Here is a 27,825-nt window from a genome sequence, read left to right on the forward strand (position 1 = left end):
ATACACTGTGGGTTACGGTTTCGTTATCCACCCGGAAGCACTGCACGCTCCCGCGCTCGCCCCTCTGCCGCCTTCTTCTGGAACACAGCAGGAGTTTCACTTCTGGCTGCATACGGGCAACAACCTATTAACCGTTCACGGATAACTGATTCGGATTAAGAAAGCGCCGAAGTGTATTCTCGCTACCGTAAACGCAGCACGAGAGGCGCGTGCACAGACCGCAGTGACACATCAGTGGTCGCGTGCTGCTGTGTGGCTGTCGTCGGGCTCCGGAGCTTCTGTTACAATGACGGAATACTTCAGCCTGGCGGACAGTGATGTTATCGGCTTCGACCTGGACCACACGCTGTGCCGCTACCACCTGAAGGAGACCTCCAGGGTGAGTGATAGCCGGACGGTGGCCGCGAGGCTTCGACCCGCAACACATCTGGATTAAAAATAGCACGTCAATACGCTCTTCGACCTCTTGTCAATTGTGTGTTGCCTGCACGGATACAGTGTGTGGACAATGGCTTCAGAGTGTGAGGTGAATGGAGGGATGTGTGCTGTGCACGGTGATGGAGGCTCCTGATGCTGCAGGACTCACAGGTTGGCCGTGATGATCCTCCATGTCTATAAATCCTCTCTGGGGCCTATTAGCAACACAAGCTTCCCATATCATATTGCGTTACTATTATTAGAAGCTCAAATCACCGCAGCCTAAAGCGTGGCTGGATCCTGTGACACAGGGACCGAACCCTGGACCCCAGCCTGTTCATCCGGCCTGGGTTCATCATGTCTGCTCTCTGCTGTGTGTCACATGTGGGTCTACTAATCCTGTCAGTGCACTTCATACAGAGAACCAGAGAGGGAAGCTCAATAACGCTTTCTCTGTTCCACTGATGGGACTTTTATCTGTAAAGCTGTCCCTATACAGGCAACCAGAGGTGGAAGAAGTCCTTATATCCGGTATTTAAAGTTGACCTATCATGCTATATTTAAATGATATATTGTAGGGCCATACCTATATAAGGTATATTTATACGTTTTTGTTTTCAAAATACCAAACAGATCATGCATTTTAGCCATGCCTCATTTCGCTCTATTTACTGTTTGCTGTCTACGGGGCTGATTCTGTGAGCTGCAGCTGACCACGCCCCCCTGCAGGAGAGGGGAGAAGTCAGAAGAGGGGGAGAAAAATAGATCTCCGTCCTCCGTGTTTTATTATATTATTATAGGCCTATAGAGTCGTTATTCATTTGTTTTAAAGCTCAATAAATAACAAAGAAGACCTTTGACCGGCACTTTTCAAATTTTGTCCGGAAGATTTAAACTTTAACGGACATCTTGACCGGCGAAAGAAAACCTAACTGAAACTCTGCCGCACGGTCCCCTCGTTCCTTGGAAGAGGCGGAGAGGTGGGTGTTTGTCATCTGCTGGTGGACTAACCGGAGAGAATTACAGTGCTTGACTCGACGGGGAGGGATTGCATTGAATTAAAGCAGCGGGAGCAAACGCTTGCCTCGGGGAGGGAGAAAAAAAGCCACAGCGGAGAATAAACAGAAGGGTAACCATGGTAACCATGCGCGGGAGGTCTTCTTCGCTGCTTTTGTGGCAGACTACAGTGCCACTTACAGGCCTGGCATATGTACTACAGCCTCTCCAGCGCTTTCGAGCGGCAATGGCCGGCCGTGGCCCAACCCCACATTCCCCTGATAGGTGGAGAGTTGGCCCAATAGCCGTAGCGCCACTTTACTGACATCAGTAAAGTGTTCAAATCTGGATCAGTTTTGATCAGATCCGTTGCAGCCCCTTTTTTAGAGATTTGGGTATGGAGGAAAATAGAGAGGGTTGTGTTTTCTGACACTTGGTGAGTTCCCTGGAACACCGGGGACACATATTCATGTATAAAAGACGTACAAAAGTGCATTTTGCATGATAGGTCCCATTTAAGTTAAAGAAGAAGTAACAGAGTGTAGGAATACTCTGTTACAGTAAAAGTCCTGCATTCAAAATGTTACTCAAGTAAAAGTAAAAAAGTATTACTTAAATTACCAAAAGTAAAAGTAGTGATTGTGCAGATTGGTCCATTTCAGAATAATATATATGATATGTTTTATAATGATTGATCATGAAAGTGTTCTCAAAGCTGGTAAAGGTGCAGCTAGTTTGAATGACTTTGTATACTGCAGGGTAGCTTGTGAATTTACTCCAGGTGGAACTAAAGTCTGATTCAACACTTGATTATATTTCACATCATTCATCCACATCTGTGAAGTAACTAAAGGTATTAAATACATGTAGTGGAGGAAAAGTACACCATTTACCTCTGAAATGTAGTGGAGTAGAAGTACAAAGTAGCAACCAATTCTAACACTCAAGTAAAGTACATGTCTCTTAACATTGTACTCAAGTACAGTACTAGTACATCTACTTAGTTACTTTACACTACTGCAGGCAACCATGCACAAGACTTCTCTTTTAACCAAGTGTTATTAAAGACCAATGCGTAATGCATAATGACCAAACCAAAGTGAATGAACAGCCTATCCTGTAATTACTCTCAGCCTTAAAAACCGTACTCGCCAGCACCTAACAGTGTGCACACAGATAAAGTTAGAGAGTATATTTTAAGTTACATGTTGAAATGGCTAAAAAAGAAAACAGTGTGAGCACACAAACGTGACTCCTATCAAAGTTTCTTTGTGTCTGTTGGATGTCAGAATTGGGAGCTACCATGTTCACCATTCAAATGTTATAAGATGACAATGATAGTATGTCAATGCTGTGTTTTACAAATAATGAAACAAAAGCATTACTGGTGTCTTATATAGTTGATTGTGAACATTATTGGAAAGTCTTCTCATTACACCTCCAACCAGAGAAACCCTCCTTGCAGAAAGTATTCCTGATATTCAGTGACACCTCCTTGTCATTTGCATTAAGACTGTGCTGCTCAGTATTTGGTGGTGTGGTGGTCTTATGATGTCCTCTTTGTTTCTGCAGCTGATCTATGAGAGCTTTGCCAGGTATCTGGTGGAGCATAAAGGCTATGACAAGGACCTGCTGAACCTCACTCCTGCTACCTGGGACTTCTGGTGAGTCAGCAACTGCAGCAGCTGATGTCTACAGGAAGTACCTGTTGATCTAAAGGGATAGAACTACATCTAATACATAAAGCTAAAAATAATTGAATTCTATGATTATATTGCAATTCATCGCTCAGAAATGTGCCTTACTCTTTGTTTTCTACCACAAGTGTCCATTAATGTGTCCATTGTGCGTGTCTCTGCCAGTCCCACACTATTATAATCCTTCCTCAAATCTAGGAGTGAAATGTTGTTTGCATTATTTTTCTACTACACAATCACCGTCAGACTGGATATGACAGCCTTATCAAAAGTTACATTTAGCTTATGCTACTGATGTACACCCATGATTCAATGATCATATCTACAACAAAAGAAGGCATCTGTTGCACGTCTGTCCGTCCTGGAAGAGGGTTCCCGCCTCTGTTGCTCTCACCGAGGTTTCAAAACTGTTCCCTGGTAATCGTGGGGTTTTTCTTTTCTTTTTTTGGGAAAGAAAGGGTCCCCTGAAACAAATGTGTAATTTGTGTAATTGGGCTATATAAATCACATTTGATTGATTGTTATAGAAAGCAACAGACCATATGTGTGACTTCAGTCAAATAGAAATAAAAAGGTTAAAATGGACTAAAAGAGTCAGAGTCTCTAGAAAAGGTGATATTAGCATACTCAAGTTTATTTGCATCAAGAAAATCTAGTCTTAGTCATCATATTGGTTTAATCAAGATGTGAGGAATTATTGAAGAGTGTCCTTCAGGCTCTTGGTTACTTTAGAGTAGGCAAAGCAGAATGACTCGTAATAAGGGGGTGCAACCAGAGCATCTACAACCTTTTTAATGACAAAGACTAGTATCATATTTAGTATTAATCATGTTCAAACTAATTCCCTAATTACAATCAGTAATAAATTCAAAGGTTATTTATACCTTTTTAAATAAATACGTTGTTTAAGGCAAGGCAAGGCCATTTGATTAATCAGCACCTTTCAACACAAGGCATGCAAAGTGCTTTACACAAAGGAAAGACATTAAGAGCATTTAGAAATAGTGCAGCGGAAACACATTATAATGGCATTTAAAAACAGGCATTAAAAGCAAAGAGAATAAAATAAACATAAAACAAGCTAATATATAAATACATGAATAAAAGTTACAGTGCAGTCTGAGATATGGATAGTTCAATTAAAAGCATCTTTAAAAAGAATAGTCTTCAGCCTGGATTTAAAAGTAGTCAGAGTTGCAGCGGACCGGCAGATTTCTGGGAGTTTGTTCCAGATGTTTGGAGCATAATAACTGAACCCTGCTTTCTGGGGACAGAAAGTAGGCTCGTCCCTGAAGACCTGAGAGTTCTGGATGGTTCATCATTTAGCAGTAGGTCAGAAATGTATTTTGGGCCTAAACCATTCAAAGCTTTATAAACCAGCTGCAGTATTTTGAAATCAGTTCTTTGACAGACAGGAAGCCAGTGTAAAGACCTCAGAACAGGACTGATCCACTTTCTCAGTGTTAGTGAGGAACCAGTGTAAAGACCTCAGAACAAGACTGATCCACTTTCTCAGTGTTAGTGAGGAACCAGTGTAAAGACCTCAGAACTGGACTGATCCACTTTCTCAGTGTTAGTGAGGAACCAGTGTAAAGACTTCAGAACAGGACTGATCCACTTTCTTAGTGTCAGTGAGGAACCAGTGTAAAGACTTCAGAACAGGAGTGATGTGATCCACTTTCTTAGTGTTAGTGAGGAACCAGTGTAAAGACTTCAGAAATGGACTGATGTGATCCACTTTCTTAGTGTTAGTGAGGAACCAGTGTAAAGACTTCAGAACAGTGATGTGATGTGATCCACTTTCTTAGTGTCAGTGAGGACTCGAGCAGCAGCGTTCTGAATCAGCTGCAGCTTTCTAATAGATGTTTTAGTGAGGCCTGTAAAGACACCATTACAGTAGTCGAGTCTACTGAAGATAAAAGCATGGACACGTTTTTCAAAATCCTGCTGTGACATTAGTCTTTTAATCCTAGATATGTTCTTTAGGTGATAGTAGGCTGATTTAGTAACTGTTCAGAAACAATTATGCTGTGTGCCATGGTTGTGTCATTATGCCTGATCTGTTTGTGCTCCCTATGTTATTGGGGTCCTGAGCCATCAGGAAGTAGAATGAGTTCAAACAACAACTCCAAAAACATTTCTATGGAAGGGATGAGTTCACTTTGATTCAGTGGGTCTAAAACACAGAAGGCCCTATATCACAGCTCTCCACCTTGAATATTGTATGTAGTATTTATCATATTTGATTATATTTGACTTTACTCAGTTTCTCAGATTATTATATTTTGTGTAAATATTGTATTTATTTTAAATTTGTTACAATAGTCTTAAAATATTTTTTTTTAAATAGCTGTTATAACAGTCTTATTTTTATTTTATTTTGTTTTGCTACGTATTATTTTTTGGTTGTCTTTGTATGCACCACATAAACCGAAGCAAATTGACTGAACGCACTCAGGACCTACTCTAAGCTCCAGTGCTTCACAGACATTTGGCTTCTGACCCTATGAATAAAATGAAGTCTTCTTGTGACCAACCAAGGAGAGAAGTTAAACCAAAGAATATGTTTTGCTCTTAGATGAATACCTCTGTAGGATTTTAAAGTAAAATAGAGTAAGGTATCTAGTATTTGCAATAAAGAAGAAAACAATTTGATAGTCTAGTGTTACTAGACTCCTGCTGGGACCTTTGTTAAATGTACTTTAAATGATGTGACTGTGGCAGCTCAGTAAGCTAATCTTTCTGTTGTCCTGCTTGGTCGGCACTGAGTGGTTCATTCTAGGAGCTGAGTATATGGGAAGTGATTTATAAAGTTTTCTAACATGTTACATTTCTGTTCAGTTTCAAAGGACTCGTGGTGGATCTGGAGGATGGAAACCTTGTGAAGCTGGCTGAAGATGGAACCGTCTTGCGGTATGCTTTTAGTGCATGAAATATATTTAATCCGTCAACCAAATCAACAGATATTAGAAAATAGTTATCTTTTTCTTTTTTAGAGCGACACATGGAACCAATGACCTCAGCACGGAAGACATCATTAAACATTATGGTCCTAAGAGGGAGTGGGGGCATTTCAACAGCCTCAATACCACCTTCACAAGATCCGGTATGATGTTTGTATCCATCTTTATACCTAATAGTTGTATGCTGTTGGCTTTTAAGGATGTCAGTGTTTGAACTACTGTAGACAGCGGTATACACGGCCACTGTTTGGAGAAACAGGCAGACGAGGGGCAGGAGCAAAACATATTTTTACCACCTAAAGAGATTAATCCGTTTTAATGTACGCTTTATTTATTATCTTTTTACTGCTTTATCTTGCCTTCAGACAGCCCTTTTTGCAACGGTCAATGAGGCTAGTCATTTGTGCTCTTCAATACTTCAAAACACCAAAGTTAAACAATGCCACAAATCTCTAAGTCTGCTTAAATGCATTATGCTGCTGCCCCTGTCCACAGCAGGACATTGCTTTGCTCACTCCCTGTAGTCCTGTCTGTTTCTCTAAAGTGGGCTGACCGCCATCTACTCTAGGTTATACATTGACTATGAAAAAGTACCAAAAAGCTTCTTAAAGCTTCTGAATTTCCCTTTTCTTCACATCACCTGTCACTAGTTTTCATAGACTTTTTCTTTGGTCTTTGCAGCAAAATACTATTTCTATGACAACTACTTTGACCTGCCAGGGGCTCTCCTCTGCGGAAGAGTTGTGGACATGTTGCATAAGGTAATATCTCATAATTTATGGTTTCAAATGAATGGTTGAGATTTTCATGTGGAAAAACAATTAAATTGTTAATTCATGTTTTTGTGAACAGCGAGGAAACGAGGTGAATTCCGACTTTTGGAAAGACATGGTTGCTGCCATCGACCACAATTATAAAACATCTGCCTTCAAAGGTATGCCTTTTATGCCAAACATCAGACAATATCATTTGTTGCCTATTTCTAATGGTTTAACAAGGAGTAATGTGATTACCCATACTGTAAATAAGAAAAAACAACTTACACAATACTTTCTTTTTCAAACTAGAAGTTTTATTCTGTGTTTTGGTCAGCAAGTGGTACATAACTTAACACATCCAATGGGACATTATTGTTTTGGAAAGAAATGCAGTTTGAGATTCTCATGCTGTGTTGGTTTGCTGGTCACAGTGCTTGTGTGAATGTGCTGATCTCGAATAACATTTAGTACAACAGTTTTGCATGTCTCGTATTTGTATATTACAGAAAAAGTCTTAAACATCAGACATTAATAAAAACAAATACAAATAAAAGACGTGCTGTAAATGTTACAGGCAGTTGTAAAGCAACACTTAACATATCTTCCAATATTGTTTCATGTTTCTAAAAATGGCAAAGGCACACACATGGTTAACTTGGGAAAAGGGATCATTTTTAACCATCCTTTTAAAGATTTTACTCAGCATTAATGAGCAGACCAGGTCTGTCAATTGATAAATTCTTTGGAAAATTAAAGTATTTTTTTTGTAAAGATCTTTATGAGGCAGTGAAACTTGAAAATTAGCACCATATATATTTTTTAAAACTACATTTGTGATTTTATATACTGATCTGTTGCTCTGAGTTGTTAATGTTTTGAAAGATTTTGAGATTTATTTGAATTTCTGAAATCACGTTGAGGCAATCAAGAACCCAGAGAAAGAGCAGTGAACATTATCCGCTGCAAATATGCCATTACTATCCTCATCAGGGACCTGAACATAGACTCTGTCACCACCATGCAGCATGAGAACAGTACTGCCTGACATCTGATCCAGGAAACCTTTGTTGTACTCATCATAGCTGAAAATAACTGGCTCCTCGTTTTTGTAGAGGGCCACCAATGCATTAGCACCATTGACATGCATATGATAGCTGAAATAGTAGAGGCCGGGGACCTGGCAGGTAAACACACCACTGTGCTCGTCATAATGGTTCTCCCCATTGTAAACAATCTGGTCGAACTGAATAGGGGTTGCAGATGGGGGGTAGGCTCTGGTCAGCACAGCACTGAAAGCGGACATTGGGGCCTTCATCATCTCATGGGACATCACAACCTCATGGGACTTGATTGGCATGCTCTTCTCATGGTGGTACATCATCTCTCCTGCTGGGCCAGGTGGACCAGGAGGACCGCCAGGGCCTGGATGACCATCTTGACCTCTGGCACCTGGAATTCCAGCTGGACCCTGAGGACCAGAAATTCCCTTAGCTGTCATGCCAGCTGGGCCAGGTGGGCCTGGAAGGCCAGGATGACCCTTAAGTCCAGGAAGACCTGATGGACCGCTGGGCCCAACTGGTCCATTGGATCCTGGTTTTCCATTATCACCACTTTTTCCTGGTCCTCCTGCAGGTCCTGTGTGTCCTTTTGGTCCTGGGGCACCATTTGAGCCTGGGACTCCTGGTGCACCTCCATGGCCTTGTGCACCCTTTGGACCCTGAAGACCATTATGCCCTGGAAGTCCTGCAGGACCTACTGCACCTGGGGAACCTGGTTTACCAGTGAAACCCTGAGCTCCCTGTTCACCCTTGGTTCCTCTTGGGCCTGGTGCGCCAACCATACCAATGTCGCCCTTAGGCCCTGCTGGGCCTCCCTCACCCTGGAATCCTCTTGAACCTTGTGGACCAGCTGGGCCAATTTGACCAGGAGCACCTGGCTGACCAGTAAAACCAGTTGGGCCTGGCTCTCCTTTCTGTCCAGTGGTTCCGGATGTACCGGGGGATCCTCTGCTACCTGGTATTCCAGATTCGCCCGTTTTGCCAACACCTGGCATGCCAGGGGATCCTGGCTGACCGGCTGGACCCTGTGGACCTTTAGCACCCATAGGTCCATGCATACCTGGGGTACCATTCTGGCCTGATTTCCCTGGTGCTCCTGTACCTGGAGCCCCAGTATGACCCTTATGTCCTTGCGTACCCACTGGCCCAGAAGTGCCGTCTCTTCCTGGTGTGCCACTCTTGCCAGGTTCTCCAGGATAGCCAGTGGCACCAGGTTTACCAACTCCAGACTTGCCAGGCATTCCAGATGGGCCCATTGGTCCAACCGTGCCTGGTGGTCCTTGAACCCCAGGAACTCCAATGCCTCTCTCTCCTTTGTTGCCAGGAAGACCAGGAATACCAGGATGTCCCTTTAAACCAGACTCTCCTCTCTGTCCCATTGCCCCAGGCATGCCACCTTGTCCAGGTTTTCCAGCCGAAGAAATTCCAGCAGGTCCAGGTGTTCCATGTGGACCAGGTGAACCTCTGGCACCCATTGGTCCAGTTTGGCCAGATTCACCTTTATGACCGGGGATGCCAGAGCTACCTGGTTTCCCAGAGCCCCCTGGGGCACCAGGTTTACCTGGTTGAGAGTAGCCTTTGGGTCCAGGAGGTCCTGCTGGGCCTTGTGGTCCTGTATATCCTGTACCACTCTTCCCAGAAGGTCCAGGTGGTCCCATTGGTCCTGGCTCACCTGGAGACCCTGCAGGACCTGGCTGGCCTTCAACGGCTAGGGAATACATAAACAAAATATTTTACGTCATTATTTAGGAAATATGATTCACACATCCTGATGTCCCTGTTTCCTTCCTCTTTTGGTTTAATGTTTATAACTAGGTTTACAATGTTGTCTCAATCATGTCCTTTAATGTAAAAAGGATTCTTTACAGTATTCCACGTTGTTGTCAGTGAACATAAGTGTGTTTGATCAAGAAGTGCTTGAAGAACCTTCTGCCTTTACTTGTATTACATAAGATGCCATCTTGGTAGTTGAACTTGGTACTCTACTCCATAAGACACTACTCCTTAATATAGTAAGGCAGGTTGTGGGGACAGCGCTCCTTTTTCTCAGGAGAGTCTTCACAACACCACTGGTTCTGTGGGGATGCTCTCACCAAGCTTATGTTTGCTGGCAACACACCAGCTCCTGTGCATTTCAGTTGCATTTGCCCTCACTTTACTGCACCCCTCAATTTCCTACACTACCCATGGCCTTGAACACATAGCTAGTGGTCTGCAAGTTGTCAACATCCGCCTGATGCATTTAGTGTAGTGTTTATGGTGAAGGTCAAATGAGTGCATGTATAAACACCAACTTGGAGTATCAGTTTGTTTTACTCGAGGATATGGCTCACTTATCTATGTTCATCACTAAAGTCAACATTACCCTACCCTATAAAACCAATATATGGCAGAAAAGACATAGTTTTGCCCCTAGTTTTTCCTTATTTGACTCAAACAAGGGGACAGTCAGATTGGGAATAAGCCCCTTGTTGTTTTCTCTCCTAATTCTTTGTCAGGATTTCATTTTATTTGTGAGGAACTGTTTACAAAATGATTTGTAAATGTTGCCATTTGACTTACTGTGCTCGTTAGCTTAAAGCTAATTTACATGGGACGAATCTGCCATTAAATGTCTGTTCAATTTCAGTTTGAAGTCAATCTTATGTCCTACATAAACTCTCCTACACCCCGACTCTAACTTAAAAACAGCATGAACTATGCAAAGCAAAGACCTTTGATAATAAGCTATCAGACTACATTCCTTTCTATGCCATAATTGTGGATGCATCACTACCAAAGTATGATTATTACTCTCAAACCTATGGTGTTGGCCTCTCTTTGAAATGGGGTTTTGAGAAAACAATGCTTTTACAGGTCTGTGATTTTCAAACCACATAAGACTGCCTGAAACCCCATACGGGTATTTGTGCCAGAAGTGGACTTGTTAGCAGCCAAAAGCACCACACACTGGCCACACTATCTGAATCTGCTCTGTAAAGCACTGCTATGCTTCAGAGCATTACGTATTATGCTTCATTTCCCTGTCTTTAATAAGCTCCCCTTTATTCCGTGAAGCTCCTGTAAACTGACCGTGTTTTGTTAGATTTACTGTTTGATCTTGTGAAAGTGTTTCTCTGCAGTCTGTGTTTCTTTTCTTTGTAATTACGTGGCGTGAATTTAATAACACAAAGCATTTTGTCAGGGCGTGCCTGCAACGTGGTGACAGCATCTGTTTGTGCGATTTGTCAAATGTGGGCTCTTATTGTTGACTTTCTATTCTATTTTCATTTTCACAGTCAAACCACATCACAAGCTCTGTCAAAACGTCTGGAATAAAGGTTAAGGTGTCAAACACATCATTTGAATCATTAGTTGTGATCTAAAATACAGTGTATACACTATCTTGGTAGTTGATGACCACTGCTATGTTTTTTATCGACACATGCAGATGTGACTTTTCTCCTTTTTAGTCATTAATGATACAGGGCACAAGTGCCCCTTTACAGCTGTACCCCACCTCACAGCTTGATACAGTTAGAATCATTTACAGCAGTTCAGCCAGTTCAACCACAGCCTTCTGCTCTCAGCCAATCAGAGGGGGGGCTGGACCTTGCTGGGTGTGCACCTTGATGACATTTAATAGAGTTTTAGAAGCCTCATTACCTGATGTGTGTGAGCCAACAGTTTGCCAGGTTGCACAACAGAAGAGTCAGAGTTTGGGGGATAATGATGATTAGGGAAATGAGTAGAAGCTGCACTCGGTTAAGAAATGTGTCTTATTGATCAGGTTCTGATGCAGTACGATGCCATATTTTCAGAGTTCACATGGCTACCCTGATTTTCAGATCAGTGGTTTAAGTTATTACCCTAATTGGATTTGCCAGTGGATCACAGTGCCTCCTGAGGTCATTCACAGAGGAATGTTGTATTTTCAAAACATTCTGTTATATGAAATTGTAGGCTGTACCTGTATATGTCATATGTGGTGCTGATAGAGTTTCTGCTGAGTGTATTTATTATGCTTATCATAAGTAGATTATGTTCCTGCTTTATTCACTGAGTTAAATGAACCTTCCGTATTTGCAAACATTTCAGATCAGATACCAGATCTCCTTAACACTAAATCTTCATGATTGCTGATATATATATAAGGTTGAGTGACTCACCGTGACTCTTGACGGGATAGGGGCCCTTGCTCACTTTTGGCACATGGTAGTACCTATCAGGGGTCGCCTCAGCCAAAGCTAGGAGGACGAGAAGAACGCTTGTCACCCTCAGGTCCATCTTGGGAAGATCAACCTGCAAAGACAGAATTCGATAATGAGAAGAAGCATTGTTGCTCTCTTTGTGTTTAATGTCAAACAGCAACCAGGTCACCATGTGATATAACCTCAGTGTCTCTGCACCTGCTCCTCTGCACACTGACACTCTGAAACTGCAGTGCAGTGGTCATCTAACAGGATGGGGAGATAGCTGCACATATATATCAGAATCTTTCATTTCTAAATGTATCCAGATCTTTTGACTCTATCAGTTTTAGGCGGCTGAAGTGAGCAGCCTTTGTGGAAAGCATCCATCTGAACACTTCTGAATAAGGATTTTCTTATTGCATCACAAACACAAAATCTCTCCAAGTGAAACCCAGCCATAGCACAGAGCTGATTACAGCAGCAGTGACCCTCTATAGTGAGAGCCAGGCTGCAGTTGGGAGTCCCCCATGCACTGAGTACAAATCACAAAAAACACCTTACCGGGTGGGTTAATGCTCCAGAGAAACAGCGGGGGGGTCTGGAGGCTGCTGTCCCGGCACTGCGCTGTTATATCCTTAGTTGTGGAGTCGTCTGTCTGAGCGGCAGCTGCTTCTCCCCTCAGCAGCAGGCTCTACGTATTTATACTGAGCGGCTCTGCAGCATCAGGGATGATGTTCCTCACGTGGAGGGCCCTCCCTGCTCTGATGTCATCTTTAATGACGGGTGCCATGTCTGAGAGGGAGGACCGTCACCCTGAAGTGACAGGCCTCCCTCTCCTCCCCGTCTCCCCCTCTCTGTCTGTACGGTGCAACAATAAGGGATTCCTCTCAAATTCACTTTTGTATAATTGAGTTGCTTCCTTTACTTGGTTTAGTGATCAGCATTTAAATGTGTGCCACGCCGAGGTTCAGATCTTGAATTTAACATCGTTCATTCATTCACATTGTATTCACATACATACACATTATTCAGAGTTTGCACTTTATGACAGATGAGTCAGGAGTGTTACTGCCCTTTTTTAGCATGGGTGTACAAACTGTTCATAGCTAAACACATAATTGTATTGACCAAGTCCTTGTGACAGGGTGTTTTTATGGAAAAGGTAAAGACTGTCGGTCGGACAATATTGACCCCCAGTCTGAAGACTCAAATCTGGGGAGGATGTGGTAGACTGTGTGTAACAAACTTTTCTTTTTTATTCAATCGAAAATGACTTCCAGTTATTAATGCATGCTGGAAAGAAGTGGGATCCTTTTTTTTTGTAAACGTCTTGGTTTGACAGTCACTCCTCACTCATTGAGATGCATTAAGCTCACCACCGGCTTGGTTTGTGTTCCAATCTAATGTTCATGCAGTGAAGCCTGTCATGATGCTGGCAGGTTTTGTCTGTTTATCCTCTGTGATTTTTACAAACCGGTGTGTGGTGTGCTGCCGGGCTCCACAGTGCAGCCTACAGACAGCAGGGGGCAGTAGAGAGGTGTTCTGAGTGGCCCCATCCTCTGAGGAGCAGCAGAGGAACCTGGAACAGGCTTGTTGTACCTGATGTGTGCATACATGGCATCCTCTGATCAGGGGAATTCATAGTGATTATACACTAAGGCAGTAGATCAAGCTGCAATGTGAAATGTAATGTATTAACAGAGGCGGAACAAGTATGCAGATTCTTTACTTTAGTACAAATACTATGGTCTTAAAATAATCTGAATACCTGAATTGAAAATGTTACTTTACTAGAATATAATGAGCAAAATATACTTCAAGTATCAAAAGTACAAGTTCTCAGTATGCATAATGGCTATTTTCACAGTATTATTATAGATTATATTATCCTGTTTTTATCACAAATACATGTCCATAATTACATGTACATGTACAGGACCATTTAAATGTTGTAGATTGTCAATATGGGGATTTACTGTGTAAAATACTACTTATATTTGTAGTACAGTACTGCATCTTGATCATATTTGATGTGTTTTTACATGTAAAAAGTAACTATGAGTTAAATTTGCCTCTAAAAGTGGAGTAGAAGTATATGTAGCATTAAATACAATTACTTAAAGGTGGGGTAGGTAATTTTGGAGAAACCAGCTCGAGTGCGCTAGAATTTGAAAATACACAACCGGAAACAATCTGCCACTTCCTCACAGAGCCCCTCCTCCAACACACACGAACGCGCACATGACCAATGAGGGCACGAGATAAGTTTGTGCACAGATGGAAGGCTGACCGGCAGGTAGGCCATCCAATCATTTTAGCCGGGCCGATGATTGGTCGTGCTTTTTACAGTATTACAGCTTCCACAGATGACATTTTTTTAATGTATTTATTGTCAAAGCATTTAATGTATTCATTGCTATCGGGATGTTAAGAGCATTCCATGGAATATAACAAAAAGTGTTTCTGAAGTGAATTACCTATCCCACCTTTAAGTAAATTACAAGTGTGTGAAAACAGTACTTAAGTGCAGTACTTGAGTGAATGTACTGAGTTACATTTCAACACTGTGTATAACTGTGTTTCATCATACTGTTTCCAAACTTTCTCCAAGACATCTGAACTGCAGTATATTGTTACTTCATGCCTTATTTTAATAAACACATAGTACTTTGATGGATGTACCAATTTAAGGTTGGTTTGTTGTCTAAATTCAGGATGAACAAAAGAAGAGAGGCATCAAAGTTACCCCGTTGAGTCGGTTCTGTTTACACTCAGTGCTTCTCACCAAAATGCAGTGTGTGTCATTGAGGCATGACAGCGTGTCAACGTTTTTCCTTCTCATAAAACATTGGCAGAGAGGATTCTTTGAAGAATTTGCAGCCTGTATTGGTAACTTCCTCGGTTCTCTGCCGGCAGCCTTCCTCCTCCTCGCCTCCGTTTGCACGTCCTTTCCAAAACCAACTCTCACTTAGGGGAAGAGCATCAAACTGTTGACAAGACTGTGTTTCGCTTCACACACACATGTGCAAACAAGGCCCTAGCTAGCAGCAACTCAGCATAGCTTGGGTTGAAGACTAAAAAACAGCTACTGTTTCTTGGAGAGACTTGCTGGCAATAGAGCACACATCTCTGTTTAGTAGAAACTTCATATCGCAATAAGCTGTTTATATCTTTCTGCACATGTACTGTTTTCAATGTTCATCCTCAAAAATAGGGACAAATATGTGAAGTATGGGCCATTCAGTTCCAGCTACTCTTGGATAGTGAAAAGGAATGTGACATATGGGCTGCGATATCCACACTCAGTCACATACTGTATATCTCCAGCTCAAACACTGTGAAACCTGTTTGATAAGTCAAACACAATTCTACCTATAGAATGAGAACTTTCGAATACAGGTTGTCTGTTTTTAAATATGAATAATTCACACGAAGAGGAGATAAAGCAACATAATAAGAAACATTATTAAAGCATTGAAATGTTAAAGTAATCAAGTCAGTGAATGTGAGATATAATCTTGTTAACTACTAGACAGGATCATTTAACATGGTGATCCTCATGAACCTCACAACGGTTTGTTCAAACCGCTGTGTAAAATATCTTTGGGTTTAGTGAAGTCTTTCTTTCCTTACTCCATATCATTTCAACTGCCAACATCAGCGACCGCAGGTGAGCGCCCCCTGAGCCACGGGCATCTTTGGTGAACTCCTAGAATAAATGAAAGAGTAGTGTGGGGGTGGAGTCGACATTTAACGAGTTTCTAGGCTGCAGATATGCCACTGCATCTCATCATGAAAGTGGCTGTGACCACAGCGAGGCAGGGCTGCTTTTTTATTTCATTTGGATCTTTTTTTTTTTTGGTATGTCAGAATGAATGCCTCCCTATCTAAATCTGGCCACTGTGAGGTTTTAATGTCAACGACTACTTAGATTTGATAGGTCTCTGGGTTAGCTCGCTGTCTATTGTGCATAAACATGTAATTATGAGGGGAGATGTTTTGTATGGACAGCAGTAGAGCACGATAAGGAGCTCTCCTCTCACAGCAGGCTGGCTGGGTGGTATTTCTGGGAAGGGTCTGTAACCATTGTTTTGCCCCTCCAAACAGTGCTGCACTCCAGACGTGACTTAATGCTTCTCTGGTGGCTTTAATTACCTCTGCTGAGGACAGGGCTTGTCCCCCAACATGCACAGCTCTGTTTTCCACATTAGCCTGAAACCAGTCACATCTGTGTGTCTGAATGAATCGGTTGAATGTGTTTTGCCCCCTGTTCATCCTTGAAGAGAAGATCAAATGTGAACTATTATTTTCTGGTTTACACAATGTTACATAATGTTGTAGTATTGGTTCTTTGTGGTTTGATGTTTGACTTGTGATATTTGGGTGCTATACTGAGACCAAAATGATACCGTCTTCAATGTCTCCCTTTAAGAATGATTTAATTATCTAATAAAATAGGCTAACTTTGCAATTGCTAAATCCAGATGCCAAAGGATTATGAGATTTCAAATAATGCGACAGTGATTTATCAGGACTTTGTTCCTTCTTTCAACAGAAACACCATGAGAAAAGAAACACCTTTTTAGGTTTACTCATGTGAATAATATCTGCCCCTTTAGCTGCTAAATGTCCCTATATATTCACCAGCTTATCACTATCTACGTCTGCAAAATAATGAGCTTAAAGATGCTAAAAGTCACATTAGAGCGGAGGTGAACTAAAGAGAAATGAATGGTAATTAGAGCAACACTTTTCACATTACATTACAAGACATGTACTAAGCAGGACAGATCAGAGTGTCTACATCAGCTCAAATATGTCTTTGTCATTTTGAACAGCAACTACTATAAGCTCATATCAGAGGCTAATATTGTCCTGGCTAATTTATTAGTAGATTTGTAAAGAAAATCAATATTACAAGAACCTTAAATAATAATAAATGAATTTAGATGACCAAAAATGAGTTTCCCTGTGAAAAGGGCAATCATTTGCATCATATTTGTAGTAACTCAAAATATAGGAAAACAAAATTGTCATTCCTTTAAAGCATTTGGTTTAAAAATCACAGTTTTATTTCTGGCTGAGAAGTACAATATACATATTTGTATGTGTATTTGTATTGCCTTGCTTTTGCTGTTTCTGACTTGACTGTTTTTGGTGCCAGCGTTTTGAGGATGCTGTGGGGCCTGAGAAAACGGACTGAGTAATTGAAGGTTGATGACTAGGCATGCCTGCACGAAAGAGTGGAAAGCAGGAGCTAAAGATAGAGTGTTGGAGCTGGGAAGTGAGGGTGGTTCAGATTTAAAGTTTTAATATCCAAACGCCACTAAGAGGCACTTGGAGCTTTATGAATGGAAGGACTGAAGCCGGACCTCCTGGCTGAGTGTTGGCTACAATTACAGACCAAAAGAAAAAGTCATGGTTGGAAGTTTGACCAACCTGAGGCTAACTGTAATTCAAAATAGCAACCAAAGGCCTTCACTGCATCCTTCTGGATTTTCTTTTCTTCCCTTCAGACAAAGTTTCGCCCAAGTCTTTATGGAATTATAGAATATTGGTTTCATGAGAAGGAGGAATTAAAGCCAGAGACGTAAAATATTGCGGTTATGAAATCAGGCTTTGCTCTCATTTTAGGATTTATTTATATGTGCAGGTAATGGTTTGCTTTAAATCCAGTTATCTTAATCAAAACTGAGTAAGTGCTATAATGAGCAGTACTTTTCACTTTTCTGTCCCTCCCTCAGCAGCTCATAGTCAGCAGCTTCTACAGGCGTAGATGTTGCAATCTGTCTGGCAGCTGAGATCTCTACGGAAATCATGGTCTTTGAATACAGTACGTACAGAAATATTACACACATATTCGTTCATTACCGGGATTGTGGCAACCCAAAACTCACAAAAGACAGTGAAAGACTATCAGATGAGTCAAAAATACAATTGATAGCATTAATGAATTACATTTATTAAAATGATAAAAATCTGTTAATTATCTATAGATTTGTTTTGGTCGTAACATGAACAATGAAATGCTTGTGTGTGAAATCGTGCACGCAGATGTTTGAGGTCCTTGCAATGATAACCTAATTGACTCTAATGCCTTTCCAAATGAGTTTAGTTTCCCCTGATTTCATTTTATTACCTTGAGTAAATGGTACAAAGACCAGCTTCTAATAAAAGTGAAGAGGTTCTGGTTAGCAGCAACAACATGGCCAAGCTTAAGGCAGGGCTCACAGCTTTTTGGGCTGTAAACCTGGAGGAGAGTCGAGGTGAGTTGAGTATAGCCGTACCAAGCGTATGTTACTGTGTAAGCCAGTGGTCACCAACCAGTCGATCGCGATTGACCGGTCGAAAAAAAGTAACATAAGAAAGAAAAGTACAAAAAAAAAAATTATGTTTCTTTTTTAATAAAGTTTTTAGATGTAAGCCTATCATCCACCACCCCGTTAGCAGGTGCCACTTGATTGACGTATCTTTGAGACATTCCTTGTCGCTCCCGAAAATAATAGACTGACTTCAAGTGATGCTGCATATTTTTGAACTCACTGCACTTATGGTAGATACCAACTACAACAAAATGAACATATTTTACCGTGATTTAATTGTAATACACGTTTCAAAATGATGCTGGAATAACTACATACTGATACCGGTTAGTAAAAACCATGCTTTAATGCTTTGACAAGTGTGCAGACAAAACGGCAGGCGAAAAACCTTTTAAAATGCGTGTTTTCTGAATGGAGATCGGATCGATCAGGCTAAGCTAACGTTGTAGCTGCTCTGTCCGGACTCACAACAACGATACAGACACAGATACAACAGCGACTGTATTCGTCATGACACAGACAGTCTGTGGTTTGTTCTTGTTTAACTTTTGTCCAGTTTCTGAACAGATATGAGGAGCTGTGAGCTCTGAGTGCTAACAGCTAGTGATGGCAGTTTGACACTGAAGCTTCCATACGTGCTTCAAACCCTGGACTTCCTATTCCATAGAAGCAGTGCTTCGAAGCTTGCTTCAAATCACGTGACATATGACGTCAGAAGCAGCAACTGCTTCAAATCACGTGACATGTGACGTCGAACCAGCAACTGCTTCATTTCCTGAATGAATCACTTGACTGGTTCGCGGTCCAATCACGCGATTCAATGCACTGCCTCGTCTCTATTCTGACAGGTGACAGGTTGAAACAGTTTAGAATTTGAGCGCTTCAACACTTTATAACCGCTCTAAACAATGTGCAATGTGTGGGTTGTTGTCGTAGTTTGCGTTGTTGCTGTTGAGTTGTTGTTGGTATTGCATTTGAATTGGATCATTATAGACAAGCCAGGAAGAAAGATAGGTCGTTCTGGCTCGGGAAACACTTCGAAATGTGGAGAAGTTGTGAACAAAAAGACAATTATGAGTATTAAAAGAAAAGTTCAACAATTTAAAGAATAGATAGCCCAGCGGATAGAGCCGGCCGCCCGCATGCAGCGACGTCCTCCGCGCAACTGGTTCAAATCCTGGAATGGATGAACTTTGAATCATTGCCCGCTTTTCAACTGTAATACTATAACTGATAAAAGGCCCTCTCCGGCCAAAAAAATGCCTTTAGAAAAATATAAAATAAAAAGAATAATGTAGGCTACCTCAATAAAGATCTTTGAGTGTTCCCCATCCCACATAATCACGCCCTGCCATAATTACACAAGCACACCCAACCAATGCCACATTTTCCAGCACTCTCTTCTCAATAACCCAATTCACACAATTATCAATCTTTAATTGCAAATAGAACATGATATTCAGTCTTAGTGTGTGTGTGCAAAGATACGTTAAACCCACTGCAGCCTTGCACTTCACCAGGAGAGGTCGCTGTAACTGAAGCTTCGAGAAATTAACCTATTTTCGAAACAATTGTCCAAGTGGTTCGATGCTTCATTCAAAGCTTCATTTGCCCATCACTACTGACAGCTAACGGCTGATGTTTTGGTTTTCTGATTCACTGTCAGTGACGGCAGGCTGAGATCCTCACCGCTGATTGGCTACTGCGTGAACGCGTCATTCGCATCGCGTCCGGTGTGAACGCACCAATGGTTTCTGCACGGATAAAGAATGTTGTTAGAATTTTGAATTTGTAAGAATTGTGTTCAAATAACTAGTTGTAATGTTAATCTTAAATGTTGCACTTGCATGATGCTTCAGTGGATAAGCCTCACAGTTAAAATTGAACTTTATGTTATCTGCTCACTGCAAGATGTTATTTTTTTTCTTTGTTGTTGTTGCTGTCAACAAAATAATTTACTCATTCACTAAGATAAGCTACATACATTTATATTTAGGATTGTAATGAAGGAATGAATGAAACTTAAAATCATAGGTATGATGTAAATAATAAATATATATATATTTATCCTTTTTGACATGTTAGTTATGTTGTGTTCTTGGTTGAATCAAATTGGAAGTTGCACCAAATGATTTGATGTAATTCAGATGCAATTAGCCTACATAAAAGGCCTCAAATTGGAAGTACTGTCTGGGCTGTCTTTTTCACTCAATTCTGCAATAGGTAGATCTCGATAGGCGAGGTCGGGGATCTTGGGCTTAAAAAGGTTGGTGACCACTGGTGTAAGCGATCAAGATGGTGCCTTGGATGGCTGCCATGTCTCAAGCTTCTCTCCAACATTGTATCATAAAGCCCAAACGAGCCCTATCATCCGATATGATAGAGACCAACTTTTAAACTTCAGAACCTTAGTGGGTAGCAATCTTTCACCAAGACCTGACAATGGGGAATGGCCATGGCTACTGGATGCAGCTTTAACTGGTCAGGGGAGCAGAAAAAAAGAAAGTGAGTGACCCAGGCCGGAGTTGTAGTCACATCAAGGAGATGTGAAAACCGTCCTTCCCTACAGAGTATTCTTCTGCCAAATGTCCAATGCCTCGCTGATAAATTGGATGAACTCTGAAGCAGGATGGCGTTTTAACAGGACCGGCACCTGTTTCAGGGGGCCATGCCACCGTCACCATCAAGGGGACTGTGGTCGAGAGAGTCAGCAGCTTCAGGTTCCTCGGGGTTCACATTTCTAATATTTCACCTAACATGGTCTCATCACACCCATCTCAACACCAAAACAGCTCGACAGCCGCTCTTCTTCCTCCGCAGGCTGCAGAGGTTCAACATGGACTCCAGGATACACCATAGAGAATATCCTGACCTCCTACAGGTGCACCATAGAGAGCATCCTGACCTTCTATAGGTGCACCATAGAGAGGATCCTGACCTTCTACAGGTGCACCATAGAGAATATCCCGACCTCCTACAGGTGCACCATAGAGAGCATCCTGACCTTCTACAGGTGCACCATAGAGAATATCCCGACCTCCTACAGGTGCACCATAGAGAGGATCCTGACCTTCTACAGGTGCACCATAGAGAATATCCCGACCTCCTACAGGTGCACCATAGAGAGGATCCTGACCTTCTATAGGTGCACCATAGAGAGGATCCTGACTTCCTACAGGTGCACCATAGAGAGTATCCTGACCTTCTACAGGTGCACCATAGAGAGGATCCTGACCTCCTACAGGTGCACCATAGAGAGGATCCTGACCTTCTACAGGTGCACCATAGAGAGCATCCTGACCTTCTACAGAGGCACCATAGAGAGCATCCTGACCTTCTACAGGTGCACCATAGAGAGGATCCTGACCTTCTACAGGTGCACCATAGAGAGTATCCTGACCTTCTACAGGTGCACCATAGAGAGCATCCTGACCTTCTACAGGTGCACCATAGAGAGTATCCTGACCTTCTACAGGTGCACCATAGAGAGGATCCTGACCTTCTACAGGTGCACCATAGAGAGGATCCTGACCTTCTACAGGTGCACCATAGAGAGCATCCTGACCTTCTACAGAGGCACCATAGAGAGGACCCTGACCTCCTACAGGTGCACCATAGAGAGGATCCTGACCTTCTACAGGTGCACCATAGAGAGCATCCTGACCTTCTACAGGGGCACCATAGAGAGTATCCTGACCTTCTACAGGTGCACCATAGAGAGGATCCTGACCTTCTACAGAGGCACCATAGAGAGGATCCTGACCTTCTACAGGTGCACCATAGAGAGTATCCTGACCTTCTACAGGTGCACCATAGAGAGTATCCTGACCTTCTACAGGTGCACCATAGAGAGCATCCTGACCTTCTACAGGTGCACCAGAGAGCATCCTGACCTTCTACAGGTGCACCATAGAGAGGATCCTGACCTTCTACAGGTGCACCATAGAGAGCATCCTGACCTTCTACAGGTGCACCATAGAGAGCATCCTGACCTTCTACAGGTGCACCATAGAGAGGATCCTGACCTTCTACAGGTGCACCATAGAGAGTATCCTGACCTTCTACAGGTGCACCATAGAGAGGATCCTGACCTTCTACAGGTGCACCATAGAGAGGATCCTGACCTTCTACAGTTGCACCCTAGAGAGGATCCTGACTGGCTCCATCACGGCCTGGTATGGCAGTTGCACCGCTCTCAACCGTAAGACTCTCCAGAGGGTAGGGTGTCAAACTACATTTCATTGCCGGCCACATTAGCATTATGGTTGCACTCAAAACGCCGGTTGTAACTTTAAGACTATATAAATATACATACATAAATATATGATATATATTAAATAATGTATTATATTACAAGATTGCCCCTGCATTAGATTATTATAGGTTTTGGTGATAACTTCATATATAACTATGTCTGAAAGCCGAAGTCTAGGGCAAATAATTGCAAGCAAATATTCAACAATTGCACCAATTGTACAAATTATTTAGAAAAAAGTTTGGTTACATAAACACATAGTTGTGCATTGATAAATTGTGCACGTAGACACACTTACATTTCTCTCTCTTACTGTTACATAAATCCCAGGAATTTATGAAATTAAGTCAGCCTCATCATATCTCATCAATCAGTGATTTTTTATTTTTTAGATGAAGCGCTATTTAAGCATTTATCATTTGAATTCAGCAATAGTTTAATAGTCTGAAAGTCAAGACTTTGAAACCCCCCCGTTTCAGACTCTGGGATGTTACTATCAGCCCGTCACTCATTATTTTAGGAAGCCTGTGGGAGGATCAGAGTGATAGGAGACGGTGATCGCGAAAGTTCTCCTCCTACCTTCTCAAACTTTACACAAGTATTTATCGTGAGAAGAATTTCATACTCTGCAAGCCAAGACCTCCTAGTCTTTAATCGAGCAAAAACCTGAAATAACTGTTAAACAAGTAAAAAAAACATAAATGCCTGTGTGACTCTGCAGCAACAGCGACTGATCTGAAAGAGCCCTCATTCTGCCTTTCGATTCTGGGACTGGTGTTGCTTGTCTCTGTTGCTGAAACAGACTTTGCTCCGTGTTTGGTGTCTCTGTGCCGCTGAAACGAAGTTCTGCTCCTTGAGCTCTGTCACAGACTGCCTCACTCAGAGTAGTGCTGCTATAGAGTGGTGCAGGGATGATGTATTTACCCGGAAGTAAGCTGCGCATAGGTTCCCTCGACAAAAAAGCAATGGGATTTCTCCATAGGATTTTGGAAAATAGCTCAAAATAAGTCTGTGGAAAACACAGCTGTTTGATAAATGCACGTTTTGTTCAGCCGGATAATTTCCACATGTCTACCCAATTTTTATAATTTTCGAATCATAAATCTAATCGCCGGAAGCAAAATGCTAACGTTATGCTATAAACGAACTACAGCCGAGTACAGCAGGTCGCACGACTTCAATGTCACGCCAACTTAAAGGGGACCTATCATGCAAAATGCACTTTTGTACGTCTTTTATACATGAATATGTGTCCCCGGTGTTCCAGGAAACTCACCAAGTGTCAGAAAACACAACCCTCTCTATTTTCCTCCATACCCAAATCTCTAAAAAAGGGGCTGCAACGGATCTGATCAAAACTGATCCAGATTTGAACACTGTCCTGACGTCAGGACGGTGGCGCTACGGCTATTGGGCCAACTCTCCACCTATCAGGGGAATGTGGGGTTGGGCCACGGCCGGCCATTGCCGCTTGAAAACGCTGGAGACGCTGTAGTACATATGCCAGGCCTGTAAGTGGCGCTGTAGTCTGCCACAAAAGCAGCGAAGAAGACTTCCCGCCCATAGTTACCATGGTTACCCTTCTGTTTATTCTCCGCTGTGGCTTTCTTTCTCCCTCCCCGAGGCAAGCGTTTGCTCCCGCTGCTTTAATTCAATGCAATCCCTCCCCGTCGAAGCAAGCACTGTAATTCTCTCCGGTTAGTCCACCAGCAGATGACAAACACCCACCTCTCCGCCTCTTCCAAGGAACGAGGGGACCGTGCGGCAGAGTTTCAGTTTCAGTTTGTTTCACCGGTCAAGATGTCCGTTAAAGTTTAAATCTTCCGGACAAAATTAGAAAAGTGCCGGTCAAAGGTCTTCTTTGTTATTTATTGAGCTTTAAAACAAATGAATAACGACTCTATATAATAAAACACGGAGGACGGAGATCTCTTTTTCTCCCCCTCTTCTGACAGCCCAGCAGCTGATCAGAGCACGTCTCCCCTCTCCTGCAGGGGGGCGTGGTCAGCAGACCCGTAGACAGCAAACAGCACATAGAGCGAAATGAGGCATGGCTAAAATGCATGATCTGTTTGGTATTTTGAAAACAGGAACGTTTATATAGGTATGGCCCTACAATATATCATTTAAATATAGCATGATAGGTCCACTTTAAGATCCATATTCAAAAATACAGATTCAAAATTGTTTAAGTTGAAGCGTTTGTGTTAACAGTTTGCAAGAGCGCATGGTACTTGCTTTCAAGCAGAACCGGGGCAAACAAACTGAGCGGGAGTGTTTACGTGTTCGGTATAATGACGTACACGTCCTCGACAACTGTATTTAATGTCGTAGAACAAAACGTGATCCGTCTATTAAATTTGTGTCAACCACAGACCTTATTTCGCCTGGCTGACCTTGGTATCACTGAGGTGGCACTCACATGCTTCTCATCATATCTTGCTGACAGACAACAATATGTTCAACTCAACAACCACAAGTGAAGACGCTCTGCTGTTTCACGGGGTGTCCCCCAGGGGTCAGTGCTGGGTCCACTTCTATTCATCGTCTAACTCCTTCTCCTCTTCCGTATGCTATGCGGGAGACACACAGGTATACATCCCCACCAAACCCAAAACTGACCTCTCTCAAAACCTGTCTTCATTACCTCTGGAGCTGGATGAGCAGGAACTTCCTGAAGCTCAATGGAGGCAAAACACAGGCGCTGCTCATTGGCTCGAAAACCACCCTCAACAATGCTCAATCCTCCACTACTCCTGACATCATTGTCCATGACGCAGTCACGCAGAGCTACAATAATGCGGTTGTGTGCATGGTTAAATGTCATCTGGGTTGGAAGTACGCCATCCGGACTAAAATCTTGTTCCAAGCATTTGTCACATTCCGTATTGACTTCTGTAATGACATACTCTCAGGCCTTCCCACCAAACGTCTTAACAAGCTACAAATCCGTAATCCGGTTTGTTTATCAATGCTACTTTATGTCCCCAAAACATGCCTGCTTTTGAATGATGTTCTGTCAGCCCTGTCTTTTATATTTTACTTTGAATGTTTCCTTTATCCATTGTAAGGTGTCTTTGGGTATAATGAAAGGCAAAAGTATTATTATTATTATTATTATTATTATTATTATTATTATAATTATACATCAGTTCACAGTCCACGTGTTTATATGCTATTACAATAAGCAGTATTTTATTACACTGTACAGTTTTAAATTGTACATTCTCATGTAAATAGGTTACTTATTCCTGCCTTTCTAATTGCAAAAATGTTTTACGTTTTATTTTTATGTCTTAACAATATTGTATGTTGCACTGTTGGAGGAGCCTAGTACTGTAGCTATTCTGCAAATGACAATAAAGCCTTCGAAACTTGAATCTATGTGTACGTGATTTATGTTAAAGGACATACACCTTCTAGTAAATTAAATTACATTAAATGTAATTGCTGTTAACAGTCACCATAACGCCTTCACCATCTGCTCATATGTTTCATAGTCCACTAAAGCTGAATGAGTGAATGTCAGTGTTAGACTTCAGCTGTCAGTCTTGCATCAGATGTTTGTAGTTATTATCGTATGTCCCGCCTCTTATTCCCCTGCTCCTCCTCCCCTCTCTGGGTAGCACGGAGGACTCAGGCCTACGGACTTACTGGTGTTGTTAGTGGTAAACAAAGGTGTTGGAGGCCAAACCCAACATTTGAAATGGCTCCAACACTATTTTGTTTATGTTTTTCTCGTTGGAGCGCCGGTTTTTACTAAATTACTTAGAGCTCAAAATAATTACTGTGCACAAAGACAAAAATGGAAAGAGATAGGCTGGCCACTCCTGCAGGCATTCTGGGTAAATATATTCTAAAGTGATCTTTACTTGATTTTGAGACACTGTGAAAACTTGAAGTGTTACACAGAAAATGAACATGTGATGGGAGCCAATCTCTGGTAGATCTCTACCGACCAATCATTGTCATTTCACAGTGCTGTTGTTGTTTTCAAATTCCTTTTTACATTACTTTTTACGTTCCATTCCAACTCCCTTGATTCCGTCGACTGAATTTGAGATAACAACCCAAAAACATGTTGTCAGCTCCAGAGAGTCCTCTGTTTCCAAACCTTTCTCTGAATTCACGTGAGCTGAACATGAAGACAAATAGATCATCACTACTGTACCACACTGGGTTCCTCCTCATTGAAATCAATGAAAATAAATGTGGACAGACACATATACTGTACAGCTTAACATTCACAATGTACTGTATGTTTAAATGTCGTGGACTTAAAATCTTAGAAATCCCAGAGATAAACACTTGTGATGCAGGACAGTCAGTTCACAATTGATGGAATTAGATTTTCAGAAACACCTTTTTTGTTTATTTAATGAAGGTGACATTCATGGAGCTGTAATTAAAATATAGAAAGGATAAGCCCATTTCATCCACTCATTTTGCAAGCAAAATCTAACCTACTTTTTTTTTGGAAATGTTATGCTATTCAACATTTGGGAGCAGGTGTAGTTGACAAGAGGTACCTTTGCACACTTTGACATACAGTATAAACCTGGCCTATGTGGTCTCCAATGTTCTTTACTGAGTGTAATGACAGCAACAGACCAAAACAACCACAAACTATCACTGCGTGTACCCGGCTACTAGAGTACAATAGATGAATAACTTTGATTAAAACAGGAAAAACTAGCGATAAAGGATTACCAGTAAATGTTTGTCAATTTATTGTAGGACCAGTGGAAAGACAGGGGTGTCTTGTTCAGCAACTAATTGTTTTTAACAAAATCATTGATCATAATCCGGGATACAATTTCATGACATTTATTTCAAGAAACACAAACTTCCACCTTGATAACTTGTTGGCCAGCCATGCTGATCATCTTTACTGCTCACATAAGTTCTGAGTTGTGCTCTGTATCTTTATCCCAATGCAGACTGAGACACCATTACAATTGCTTCATTCAGGAGCAGGTAAACACAGTTGTGATTGACAATATGGTAAACCAGTAGGAGATGGTACTAGCATATTATGTTCAACTCCGGTCACATTCACATGGTGATAACTTTAATCTACATAAACATGTTTTTAAACAGATCTCGGTTTAATTGACTTTACTGCTTCTTTAAATGTTCTGAAACAATGCCAACATTTTTGGTGACATCTTTCTTGCTTCTTGTCA

At 41.8% G+C, this 27,825-nt stretch overlaps 2 protein-coding genes across 2 annotated transcripts in view; one reads left to right on the forward strand and one right to left on the reverse strand.

The window, feature by feature from the left end:
* nt5dc1 (5'-nucleotidase domain containing 1) overlaps positions 1 to 27,825 on the forward strand; it is a 93,288-nt gene continuing 65,463 nt past the window's right edge. The window contains exons 1-6 of the mRNA XM_034150633.1: positions 1 to 379; positions 2,986 to 3,077; positions 5,952 to 6,023; positions 6,107 to 6,216; positions 6,755 to 6,834; positions 6,926 to 7,007. Coding sequence (XP_034006524.1) covers positions 287 to 379; positions 2,986 to 3,077; positions 5,952 to 6,023; positions 6,107 to 6,216; positions 6,755 to 6,834; positions 6,926 to 7,007 — 529 coding nt within the window. The 5' untranslated portion in view covers positions 1 to 286. The remainder of the gene's footprint in view (positions 380 to 2,985; positions 3,078 to 5,951; positions 6,024 to 6,106; positions 6,217 to 6,754; positions 6,835 to 6,925; positions 7,008 to 27,825) is intronic.
* col10a1b (collagen, type X, alpha 1b) lies at positions 7,124 to 12,756 on the reverse strand. The gene is made up of 3 exons (XM_034150632.1): positions 12,623 to 12,756; positions 12,038 to 12,170; positions 7,124 to 9,597 (listed from the first exon to the last, which is right to left on the reverse strand). Exons 2-3 carry the CDS (start codon positions 12,153 to 12,155, stop codon positions 7,742 to 7,744), a joined length of 1,974 nt encoding a protein of 657 aa, XP_034006523.1. The 5' UTR covers positions 12,156 to 12,170; positions 12,623 to 12,756; the 3' UTR covers positions 7,124 to 7,741.

Source organism: Trematomus bernacchii, unplaced genomic scaffold (assembly GCF_902827165.1).
Source record: "Trematomus bernacchii unplaced genomic scaffold, fTreBer1.1, whole genome shotgun sequence".
In the NCBI taxonomy this organism is placed as follows: domain Eukaryota; kingdom Metazoa; phylum Chordata; class Actinopteri; order Perciformes; family Nototheniidae; genus Trematomus; species Trematomus bernacchii.

Coding starts and splice junctions, on each gene's coding strand:
- col10a1b (XM_034150632.1), bottom strand. CDS start 12,155: ATGGACCTGAGGGTGACAAGCGTTCTTCTCGTCCTCCTAGCTTTGGCT. Junction 9,598..12,037: donor CTATCCCGTCAAGAGTCACG/GTGAGTCACTCA, acceptor TGTATTCCCTAG/CCGTTGAAGGCCAGCCAGGT.